The sequence below is a fragment of the Micrasema longulum genome, unplaced genomic scaffold (assembly GCF_059751315.1).
Source record: "Micrasema longulum isolate JH-2025_06_02 unplaced genomic scaffold, ASM5975131v1 h1tg000432l, whole genome shotgun sequence".
NCBI classification, from domain to species: Eukaryota; Metazoa; Arthropoda; class Insecta; order Trichoptera; family Brachycentridae; genus Micrasema; species Micrasema longulum.
Genome location: NW_028277632.1, coordinates 96968 through 109661, shown reverse-complemented (window position 1 = coordinate 109661; position 12694 = coordinate 96968). Strand labels below are relative to the sequence as shown.

The window sequence follows — 12694 nt, the reverse complement described above, 5'->3', positions numbered from 1 at the left end:
AGTAGGCACATTTCAATTAGTTTTTGTAGTATTTAGTGCTGGGAACCATGTTCAGTTTAATTTAAGCCCGTCGTCGTTGTTTATGTTATTTGGGTGTCTGTGTATTTCATTTGCCTCTTTTAATTTTCGTGCACTGTAATTACTGGGTTAATGTAAAATTTTTGTAAAATTTAAAAAAACAGAGTACACACCAAAGAAAAGGATTGACGAACAAAAAAGAGCGTGTAAACTTAGGCACCCTGACAAATCTGTAATAGCGGAACACTTTATGGACACCGGACATTTTTTTTTCTTCGAACCTAAAATTTTTAATATCCCCAGTAATTACACTGTACGAATAATAAAATAGGCAATTTAAATACACAGACTCCCAAATAACTTTAACAAAAACGACGGGCTTAAATTAAACTCAACATGGTTCCCGTACTAAATACTACAAAAACTAATAGAAATATGCCTACTGCCGTTGCGACACGGTACAAATTTCTAGAACTTAAAAACATACTTTTAAGCCGAAACGTCGGAACAAATCCAACACACGCGGCATCACCCAAAAAAGAAACATCGATAACAGTGACCGTGAAAACTTTCGCACCTATCTAAGATAACTCTGTTAACTTCCCATTGTAATCGGAGCCCTGAGGTGCTATTTTGAACCACCCTCGCGGCACAAGAAAACAGTTATACTTGTGCATTTTTTAAAAATACATGAGATATTACAGCCTCGAGAGCATTTGGAATACCAGCCCTGGAGCAGTAGTTGAATGGGCGCGGCGGTTCTGTTCGCCGAGTGGCTGCCCGTCACTTCTCTGGTGTGAGCGCTCGCTCGCGTCGGCAAAAAGTTGGTGCTATAACATAAAACTCTTCATAAAACAAAAAAACCAATCAAGGAAAAGATACGAAATGTTTCTTTGTTTAAATGTATGATTATTACCAACAATTGGTAGTGCAATTACAGCGTATATAAACTCTTTTTACATGGAATGTGAGGGGCTCAGTCTCATGCTTTCTTTTGACCGAGTTTCTCCAGGGTATGCTTGGTTACAACAGTTTAGAGACTAGAAGGAATGTGTATTTGACTACACATTTTTATCGATTGTTGCGCGGTGTGATCGATAATTCTGAGATTATGATGAGCATTGGTTTGTATGTTCCTGATAATTACTTAAAACAGCGTCAGGATAGATTGTTTCATATTCCGATATACAGGACCAACCTGCTATGGCTATGCCTGTTGGAAGGGCAACCGCTATGCTGAACAACATCGCTTTGGATATTGATCTGTTCCATGTATCTAAAGGGGTTTTCCGGAAGTGGATTCTCCTACTACTTTGACATGAGTCTCTTTCATGTATTTTTTTCTTTTTTATAATATGTTTGTATTGAATGTATGTTAGTTATGTATATTTTACATTGAAATGAATTAATTGAATTGAATTGAATGCTACAGTGCCAGTCTAGAAACGTTTAAAACTGATATTTTATATCCGCCTTACCAGGAATCGAAACCAAAATCACAAACATCGAGTCAAAAACACTTGTCTAGGATCTTAGTTTCATTTCACATACAAAACATTCATCACCCGCAACATAATACCTACATACACATTTAAAAAAGAAATATTAGTGATGTAACATCTAAAGATAGATATTACAATTTTAATGTTTAAAGCAGTAGATACTTAATATCAATAATTAATAAAGTATACACGTGGTATTTGTAAAAACAGGTGAAACTCTTACCTTTATATTTAAAACATATTAATTACGGCTCGTGTGCTGTCAAACATATATTATACATTGAACTTTGAAATGACAGCTGACAATATTACACGTTATTGAAGGCCAACAATATTAAAACAATAAACTATCTATTGTGAATTACCAATATGAATTAAAATTCCATTTTGAGAATTGTTAACGGAAACAATCCTGCAATCTTGCGGTAAAAGTCAAATTTTATCAAAACCAAGTAAGTACGAAAGCCTCGATCTGAAAATACATTTTTTCAACTACTCGACAATAGTATAGTGGTTATGTTGATTGCTGTGTCAAATTGCTATTCTTGAAAACCATTCGACAAAATATATAATTACAAAGACGAGCGAAACAGTGGCACTACTAAAACCTACGTATTTATCAAATAACATCAATTTTACTCCGCAATATTTCTCGTCAAACATGCTTCGTTTATTTTGTTAACTTGTGTAATACTTTTGTGTCAAAGGAATTGGTTTTCTTGAGACTCATATTTGGGAGAGGCTTCTGCCTTCTGGCCAGCAACCACGGGTGAGTTAGGTATTTTTTACGATGCATTAAAACACGTTTTTCGTTAGTTGATATATCAATCAAGTGACGCGACGTCCATCCGGCTCCAATGTTTGTCTCAAACTAAATTTTTAAAGACTGAGTTTAAGCTTGACAGTAAATATTTATTTAATCGATTCACTCCATACAAATGTATGCTTGAATCGCGCACGGCAAAGTCGATAAAAATTAATAATGTTTGGGTAAATGACGGAAAAAAAATGTTTTTATTATGTTTTTTTGCATTTAAGAAAAAATGCATTTTTCAGCATTTGAGCCTATTATTATTTTGTTTTTTTTTTTACTTTAATTTTTATTTAATTCACATTAATGCCCGGGGGGCTATTATTTTTTATAAATTTGAACTTGAAACACATAACGAACAATAGCAAAAAACTATTATATATAAATTAGAATGCGTGCTACAGACTTTAGTAAAAATAAGCTTAAGTATAACTTGGTGTTAGAGTGAAGATTACATAATATAACATGAATATTGTAAAACATTTAAATTATTCAAAAAAACAATTTAATCAATATTTAGTTAGGATTATTTGTATTCATATATGATAATAATTTGTTTGCTTCATATATAAATACTTTTTCATAGCGTATTTCCAGTACCTTACCAAATGCCAGTAGTTAAAATCACAGTTTACCTTATTTGCCTCTTTAGCATCCTTCATAATTTTATTTTTGTTAGGCTTTTTTTATTCATCGGGGCATTATGGTGTATAACTATACTAAGCTTATTCCATCGTTTATTTTTTTACCATGTCATATGTCTGCGTACATTTATGAACAAGTTGCGTGTGTACGTGCAGTTACAAATACTAATACGTTATTTGTATTAGTATTAGTAACAAAACAAAACGAACTAAACAAACGTTAAGCGTACTAATTGTTATTTTTCTTTTACGTAATGGGAGTTGATGCAAATATATGTAGTTAATTGATATGAAAAAATGTATTTAGTAGTAATATTGGAAACTATTTTTTTTGTCTGGATAAACTAAAAAAAAACGCGCAAAACCGAGATAGGCATGGCATGACTATGATAGTAAAAAAAATGTTTTAGGATAGACATGTCAAAGGTCGAATAATTTTGGGTGCGTGCATGAGAAGATGTATAAATTTAGAGAAAGCGAGGGCTGCCTGCAAACAGAGTGGCGTTCTATGATGGTTTGTTGTTTTCATGTGGTCGCAAGGTAAAAGTTTTGTATCATAAATCTGCTATTAATAAAATCTTCTAAGTCCAACTTTTGTTTTTATGCCCCAATGCTTAGATTGTGTAGATTAGTCGATTTGACACACAACTTGGAATTCTTTGGAATAGATCTTCCTGATTTCTGTAGACCATTACGTCATCATCGTCGTTGGCGGCCTCCGTGGTGTAGTGGTTAAGACTCTTGACTCACACACGGAAGGTTCTGGGTTTGATTCCTGGTGAGAACACAAAAAAATAATGTGAATATTCTCAAGTAAAGTTCTCAATATTGGGTTTCAAGGCATGTTGAAGTGTGAAAAGTAAATTAAAATCAAATGAACAAATTAAAAACACGGTGTCCATGAAGATGGATTGGCATGGGTTAGCCCGAAGTCAGATATGTTGATCGTGTTTATGAATACATTGTTTACCAATATTTTAATGCCCCTGTTTGTCTTCGTTATATGTCATATGTTTCTTTATCTAACTGTTGTTAATGGCTTACGCCGTATAAAAAATAAATAAATAGTCCTTTCAGTTTTCAAATTCAGTTCCGTAATAATATGGTATAATATTTTATTTTCAGTCCAAACGCAGAAGACGACTACAATGCATTTTGGCACACATTTCGTATTGTAGGCTTTTGCCTCACATTTATGAATAGTTGTGTTAACCCCCTGGCGTTGTACTGCGTCAGTGGAACTTTCCGTCAACATTTTAATAGGTAAGACCCTTTATATATAGGAAAACATACTTTTTTGTTTTTTTGGTTTTTGATAATACACAGTACTGAGAAATCTTTATAACTCGTTGGTGCGAAGGAGACTTGAGAGTGGCTCGATGATTTAGGGACCATGTAAGTTGAAGTACTCTCTTATTGTGGAGAGGGTTCAGAGGAAATATCTTCGGTTTCTCTCCGCGAGGAAGTGCGTATATTATTCATGGCTTTATTCCACTAAGTTTCTCCAGGGTATGCTCGGTTACAACAGTTTGAAGATCAGAAGGAATGTGTATTTAGCTACGCATTTCTTTCGATGGATGCGCGGAATTATTTACAACCCTAAAACTATGCGGAGCATTAGCTTTTATTTTCCGGATAATTACCTAAGACAGCGTCAGAATAGACTGTTTCACATTCTAAAATACAGAACCAACCTGCCAATGGTTATCCCTGTTGGAAAAGCTATCTCTATGTTGGAAAATATTACTTTGGACAATGACATTTTTCACGTTTGTATGGGAGTTTTTGGTTACAATATTCACATTCTTTTTTAACATAATATTACACTCAAGGTATAATGAATACCTACGTGTTATTTATACATATAAACCTAATTTCACTTACTTATTATTATAATTATTAGTATATGTAGGAATTAAGATTTCTATTTTGTAATGTACGTGTATATAAATAAATAAAATTCAAATCGAAAATAGATAACTTTTCTTTACTCTTTTGAAAAAATAATAGACGACCAGTAACACTTACATAGACACAAACAAAACCATAAATTACTCGAGTAGTTATTCCTTATATTTGTCTGTCATTGTTAAATTTAAAAAAATACACTTTTACAGATACAGAGAGAAGTGAAATATATTTATAGTGTTCCAAACTGTTGGTTTATTTTTTTTAAATGTAATTTTCTCTCCTTATTTTATATTTTTTCCATGTATTCTCACTTAACAGTGAGGACACATTGTTTTTGATGTTTGATATATAGTACTCGTAGTAGTTAAATAAACTGCACTTGAACTACATGCTGAAATTGAGTGGCTGATGCTGACTGACTGACTGAATGAGCTGGGCGTTACCACGCCCTGTTTTTTCTTTAAAGACCGCGTTCCTTTATTATTAATTTTTCCATTGGTAGAGACGACGTTAATGTACTGCAGGACGATTGTCTCGTGTTTCCCAAAATGTTATGTATTGAATTCAATAGAAAACGCCGACTTGCCTCATCGGTCGTCGCACTATAATTTTAGGTGATATTATTTAGCACGTGTGTGTGTCATCGATCATGAACTATGAATTCCACAAAACTATGAGAATTAAAAGAAATTAGGGAAAATGAAGCAATTAATTAAATAGAACACAACTATTGGAAATAAATAAATTTAAAAACATGATATAATAAAAATGTAAATCCATACTCTTGAAAACAGTTTACGAGTTTCCAAAGCTATTGACTCATTTGTTTGTTTGCCTGCTATTAAATAAATAAACATAATAATAATAAAACAATGTAAATCAACCCACCCTATGTAATTTGATAGTGCTGTGTGGATTTTTACGATCGTCTAAAATGGGTCGTATTGTTTACTAAGACTTATTTACATAATTACCGCGTAATATAATGGAAATTCTTATAGGCAGGGCTTCGCGATGCTTATTGCCAAAGTGTAAAATGATACAGAATTGACTTTTTCTGCAATCGATCCACATTGTTCTGTTAAAAAAAAGCCAAGTGTAGGCATATCAACTCAGAAAATCTGTGATTAAATAAGTTTTGTTTTATAATTTTTAAGAAAAAAATATACCTGTACAGACCGTTACAATGACTGTGTTCTGCACTAGTTTATTATTTACAAGGGGGGGGAGCGAGGTTGTTTAAGAGTTATTTTGTGTAAAGTTCACAGGGTCATGTAAACCCATGGTTAATAAGGGTTAAAAGGCTGTGATACATTATTCCTTTACACGTAACATCGTGTTGCCACAAGCAAAAGACAGAATATTTTGAAGTTCACACATTAAAAAAATAAAATGACATACACGTAGAGATGTACTGTTGAAATTTCCAGATAAAATATTTAAAAAAATATTAGGTCGATAACTGATAAAATGTATTTTTTTTAGAAAATTTTAGCGTTTTTCAAAGAAAATCTTCTACAATTATGTTATTCAAAGTATTGTCCATCGGAAATTACAACATAACCCCATCTTTCTGGCAATTTGTGAATGCCATCCGTAAAACCCGATCCTCTTCTGAATCAAAGAACGAATCAAGATATTTTTTTATGCCTGGGACTGAAGTGCAGCGTATTTCGAAAAGAGCATTCTGCATCGACCGAAACAAATGAAAGGCAGAAGGCGCCGAGTCTGGAATATCTGGCGGGTGCGGCAGAACTTCCCATCCGCTATTTTCCAAATAGTTTTTAACGGGTTGAGCAAAATGTGGCCGAGCATTGCCGTGTTGGAAAATTAGTGTTTTGTGTCTGGTCTCCCATTCTGGCCGTTTTTCCTCAATGCTCTTTTTTAACTAATTATTTGCTGTCAGGACAGCTCTCCAGTAACGATTTTACCCAGTTTTAGAAGCTCATAATACACAACTCCCTTTTCGTCTTCATCTTCAAACTTTTTCAGCTATCCAGGCCGCTCTTTGTTTTTGATATCAAAATTGCCACTTTTAAAGCCTTGAAACCACTAAAAACACTGTGATTTTGCAAGAGCATGTTTGCCATACAATTTCACGAGCAAAAGATTACTTTCGGCTGCAGTTTTTCATGCAAAAAAGGGACTTGGAAAAATTTCCCGCAAATGCTGTTTTTTTCGCCAATTTTCAAAATTTCCTATGCTTGAAAAAAACATGAAGCGCATAAACAAATCAAACATTGTTGACTGATTTAAACAGCTTAAAAATAGAGCTTTAGAATGACATGAATGTCAATGATTTGCTACAGCGCATACACTGGTGTTGACATGTAGTTTTAGAATTCCGGTTCTTATGTTAAAGCCCTAATAATTTAGGCAAGTTATAGCAAAATAAATAAAACATCATAAATACGCAGGTCACATAACTGGCGTGCACTCTCGCCTATTGCCAATAACCGACTGATAGAATGAATTTCTGCTTTTGTTTTTGTCTCTTTTACAATAAGACCGGCCACAGAACAGCGTCTTTGTCTTCTTTGTTATAAGTTCTGATTTCGTGTTTTTTTTAGAAAGATTTGTAGATAGTAAAGATTTTAGAAAGTGTATTAGTACAGTAAAACAGATTTATTGTGGTATTGGCATCACTTTCATTCATATTTATAACTTTCCTTCGCACTGCAAGGACAAATATTTTTTGTTTTAAAATCAGGCATATTTATACAAATTTTACTAGTACTTTATGATTAATTTATTTTTCACGTTCAGAATCAATTATTAGACACGCTTTAACCATGGAGTTGATACAGTGCTTTATTTATTTAGTTTTTTATTGCTTAGTTCTTGGCATGAACACTTGACAAACTTACAACTATGCTCTATTTTTTATAAATTTATTTATATCATTCTAACTTTGCTAGAATTCCACTCGTCCGTGCATTTTGGAGCTGCACGATGATTGGTTATCTAGCTTTCATATACCAACTTAAAAATACCTTAATTTTATAAATGGGGTCTAGAATTCCAATCGTCTATGCGCTTACGTGTTGTAATTGCAGTTAGCTGCAATACGTGTTGTAATCTTACTCCTTTTTATTATTCATATTATTTTTTTATTTATTTTTTTTAGTATCATTAATACACTAAATTTATTTGTCAATTTTTAAAATGTGTAAATGGGGGCTAAATTTCTAACTGTCTATGCGCTATGTAGCTGCAAGACGTCCTGTAATCTAGCTCCTATCTGTTATAATTTTTTATTGATCTTAATTGAAAACGAGGAACTAGAATCCCAACCGTCCATGCGCTCTGTAGCTGCAAGACGTACTGGGATATTTATTTATTGTACAGCGCCCTTGAGGTGATTTTCACAAAAATGGCGCTATATAAATTATCCAACTATATATATATATATATAACCTCATGGCTTTTTCCAGTAATACAAACATAAACCTTGTTCTGAACTTACAAAATTCAATGATCAAATTATTAATAAAAAAAATTGATATGTCAGCAACACGATATTCCAATTTCTTTATTGTTTAAATCTATAAATATTTTAGCCGTTAGAGCTTTATTATGGTACAAGCTGGTTTATCAGCATGCGTCTCTATCTAAATATAGAAATAAATTGAAGCATGTACATTTTACTCAGTTAACTAGTGTAGATGGACTAGCTCTCCCTAAATTCAATTATAAATATGGGAAAAGAACACTAGAGTACAATATACCAAAAATGTATAAAATGCTCCCATTAAATAATATACAAAAAAAATATCAGGCTCAAAAGAAAGACGTATGCTGAAAATCTGGCTTTTACGAGTAGAACGTGGTTTTTAATATTTTATTTTTTGCGTTTTTTTTTTACAAATTTTTATTTTTCTACATGTAACATATTTTCGGTGCAAATGAAAATACATATTTTTTTTTTTTTTACTTTTATGTGTTTTTGATAAATAAAAAAAAAATCAATCCGATGTGGAAATCTCCAGTTGAAGATTTAAAATAATACAACTTCATACTATAAATAAATAAAAGAGATATTCCAAGTCTTGTGTCCTATGTAGACTCGAGTTACACCATGGCCACACAAGTGATAATATTATTTTTTTTTTCGTTATCCTATATTGGATGTTAACCTTCTCGCATTAATAAAACACAAAATATCACGTTATTTAAAGTTCGCCCAATTAGATGCCGTTTATGAGGTCTAGATCGATTACGATAAGTCTATAAGAAGTATTTGTTCTATAATAGATACATTTTGAATCAGAAAACTTAAAGCTACCAAAAAAATTATCATTAGAATCATTTTCTGGTATAAGATGAATGTACTACCAATCGAACTGGATTGTGGTCTAGTGTGGTCATTAATTCATGGGTCAGATGACCTAGGTTCGAACCCCACTCTACTACAACTTGATTCTTATTTAGTTATAGTAAGTTACTTACAACTCGTTGAAAATAGCCCCCAAAATTAAAGTATCTGGGTAAAGTATAAAAGCGCAATCATTATGTTTTTTTTTTAAAAGACTCATTCATTTTTTGCTGTTTTATGAAGATATATTCATGGACATTAAAATATCGTAGTGTACAAACGTTTGTATATTTAAATGGATAAGTATCTTATGTTTGAAAAAAGAATTGAACTGCAAAACGAGCGATTTATCATAACAACGCTATAAAAAGTTTTTTACATGTTTATTTCATAAACTATTAGTTTTTTATTACCGTGGCAATATTTGCTCTCATTTACTATGGTGAAGATTTTTATTGAGTGTGTAGTAAAAATATTTTTTTCTTCTTTGTAAATAAGTGTTTAATTGAGGTCATAATAATGACAACTAGCTGACAAAGTTTTGAGTAAGCCCAAATGTTTGTAGACAGGCTGGATTTCTTCAAAAATTATTTATTTTTTCTTCAAGAATTTTCGTACATAATTTTCGAGCATTGCTTTTGCCTTAAACGTACCTCTATCACTTCTATTTGCAGAATAATTCGACATTTTTAAGTCGTTAAATTTCAAATTTGGTTAAGTCCTTTACTGTTCTGCTTCAATATACTCAGAAACCGAAAGTCACATTTACTCAAATTAACAAAAGTGGACATGACCAGTTTTAAAGATTACCTCCTGATTTGCGAAGAAACAGACATATAAAATTAATTTCATATTTTAACAAAAGCGCTAGAAGGAAATATGTATACAAAGTAGAATATTTAGAATAAAATAGCTTTTATATTAAATACAAACGAGACAATGTCAGTATTAACGATAATTATTATGGGACAGCTTGTTTGCAAAATGTATAAAATATTACAGGTAGGGTTTCCTAAATTTTGAAAAATTATTAGTATTATTTTAATGTCGACAAAATTAGGGCCTGATTATTCCAAAAAATTTAAAATCAGTATTATTTATTTTATCAATTTAGCTTTTACAAAAAGAGATTGATTTTCAAGGCAATATTATTTGTATTTGTAAATCTTAGAAATGAACCTTTTTTAAATAGATGACCAACCTTATTCAAATAATGTTTTATACAAAAATACGTGATCCGAATCATTGACTTTGGGGTTATTTCAATTTTCTTAGAAAAAACATATCTCATAATGTTTTCATTTCATTAAATACTGATATATTAAAATAAAAATTTGTTTGGTTTTAATCATATTCAGTATATCTATCAGTCAGCCTGATCAGCGTGATCAGCGCGTTTGCCTATTATGCAAGTGGTCTCGGGTTTGATTCCCGGCATGTTTAATATGTATTATTTATTCTTAAGGGTGCTTTAACGCCAGAATATTTCGTAGTCCCTGGACTATTACCCGAAGCCTTAGACTGATCATTTTACTTTCAAGTTACAAGAATGATCAAGATATTTATTTATTTATTTGGTTTACAAACAATGAAAAATAGTACACAGTACAAATAAATATTGAAACAATAAAAAAATGAACACTTCTTATTTTCATAAATTCCACGTTAGCTTTAACTAAATACATATTTGTTTAAAATGAGTAAAATAAATTATAAATTTGAATTAAAATTATTTAAAAAAATTAAAAAAAATTGCAAAAATTGTACGAATCAATAATAAAATAAACATGAATAAATACGTATTTAAATAAAATTAACAATTAATATTATCAAAATAAAATTATTAAAAAAAAAACATTCAATAATATAAAACTAAATAAAACAATTCATAAAATACTGTTAAAAACAATAAACAAAATTTTCATCGAAACAAAACCAGCGATGTAATCCATCAAAATTGAATATACAAAATTAATAAATATAATGATCGGGTTGTGGTCCCGTGGCTAGTGTCTCGGACTCACGGACCGAAGGTCCGTGGTTCGAATCCCACTCTACCCCAACTTGATTCCATTTTCTAAAAGTGAGTTATTTACAACTCGTTGAAAATGACCCTCAAAATCAAATATTTGGGTAAATCATAAGAACGCAAATATTTAATTTTTTTTAAAATAAAAAATATATATAAAAACGCTTTGTGTATACACTTCTTAAACCTAAACAATCCAGCGTCAAAAATGTTGCCACGGGACCACAACCCAATTCAAATGGCCAATTTAAGTGGATTCTGTACACAGTTGACCTTTCTGTCTATGTTCAAACATCGCAGTAATTGTAAAATTGCTGAAACCTTTATTGACGAGGGTGAAATTCATCCATTTATTATTATTTACTTATAATTTATTTACTAAGGAAATCATACAGTCTTTATATAAATACAAATTACAAAAGAACAATAAAAAAAAATCACATTTATTTATTATGAATGCAGGATTATTATTATTAGTTAAATCATTTAACCTACGAGACAACGCCTGAAAATTCTTTTTAAATTTTATATTTTTTTAATCTTCTTCTTCTTCAGTCACTTGAATAAGCAACTATTGAAAACATTAGAACTCTTTGACGTAATTTTTAAATGTTGTGGCTTTTTGTGTTTTGTAAAATTGCGTTACAGATTAAGGTATTTACTTTATTCATGTTCGCTTCCCGGTCGGAGCGTTATACCGTCGATAAAGATACAATACAGGAATAAAATTGTGCAGGAGAGATATTTTTTCATATTTTTTGTGCGTACATAATTAAATAGAATGTACATAGTAAGAAAATATCACGTTGTTTTTTTTTTAATTTTTCAAGTAATAAGGGTCTATGAAATACTGTCCAGTAAAAATTTTTTTTAATATTTTTAAATTTGTGATTTTGAATTCCCTCCAAAACGGTCGTTCCACTGGCCACGCCCCTAACACGTCACGATTTATGTTTATTTGTTCCTAGCCATTGAAATTTGTTAAGAACATTTTCATAAATCATGACGTCACAACAATCAAGGCCAAACAGGTCACGTTTTTTTGCAAGGTATTTTTATTAAATTTATTTTTTACTTTTACGTATGAATACATTTTTTCCACTATATGCATATTGATTTTGACATATCAAATTAATTATTCTGAATTCATTTTATATATTTTTATCGGTATTCGTAGTTTGTGATATTTCCCTACAATGAATGTTCTAATGTTAACCTAAATCTGTTACAGTTAAATTTATAAAGTCACATTATTTTTTAATATAAAAAAATTACAATTTTAACAAAAAATTGTTTGGTCTTGGCGGTATCGGATTTTTATTTAGCATAGGCGGTATTTTCATTTTTTTTTACTTAAATGGAACTTCATAATACTAAGAAATCTTTTATTATTTCTTAATTACTAACTAAGAATAAAGACCGAAACAAATCTGAAATATTCTGAAAAAAGAAATTGGTAGTATT

At 31.0% G+C, this 12694-nt stretch overlaps 1 protein-coding gene across 1 annotated transcript in view; it reads left to right on the top strand.

The window, feature by feature from the left end:
- The window catches only part of LOC148281610 (neuropeptide CCHamide-1 receptor-like), a 120057-nt gene that overhangs the window by 69300 nt on the left and 38063 nt on the right, over window positions 1-12694 (top strand). The window contains exon 6 of the mRNA XM_088226453.1: window positions 4101-4238. Within this exon, the coding sequence (XP_088082579.1) occupies window positions 4101-4238 (138 nt within the window). The remainder of the gene's footprint in view (window positions 1-4100; window positions 4239-12694) is intronic.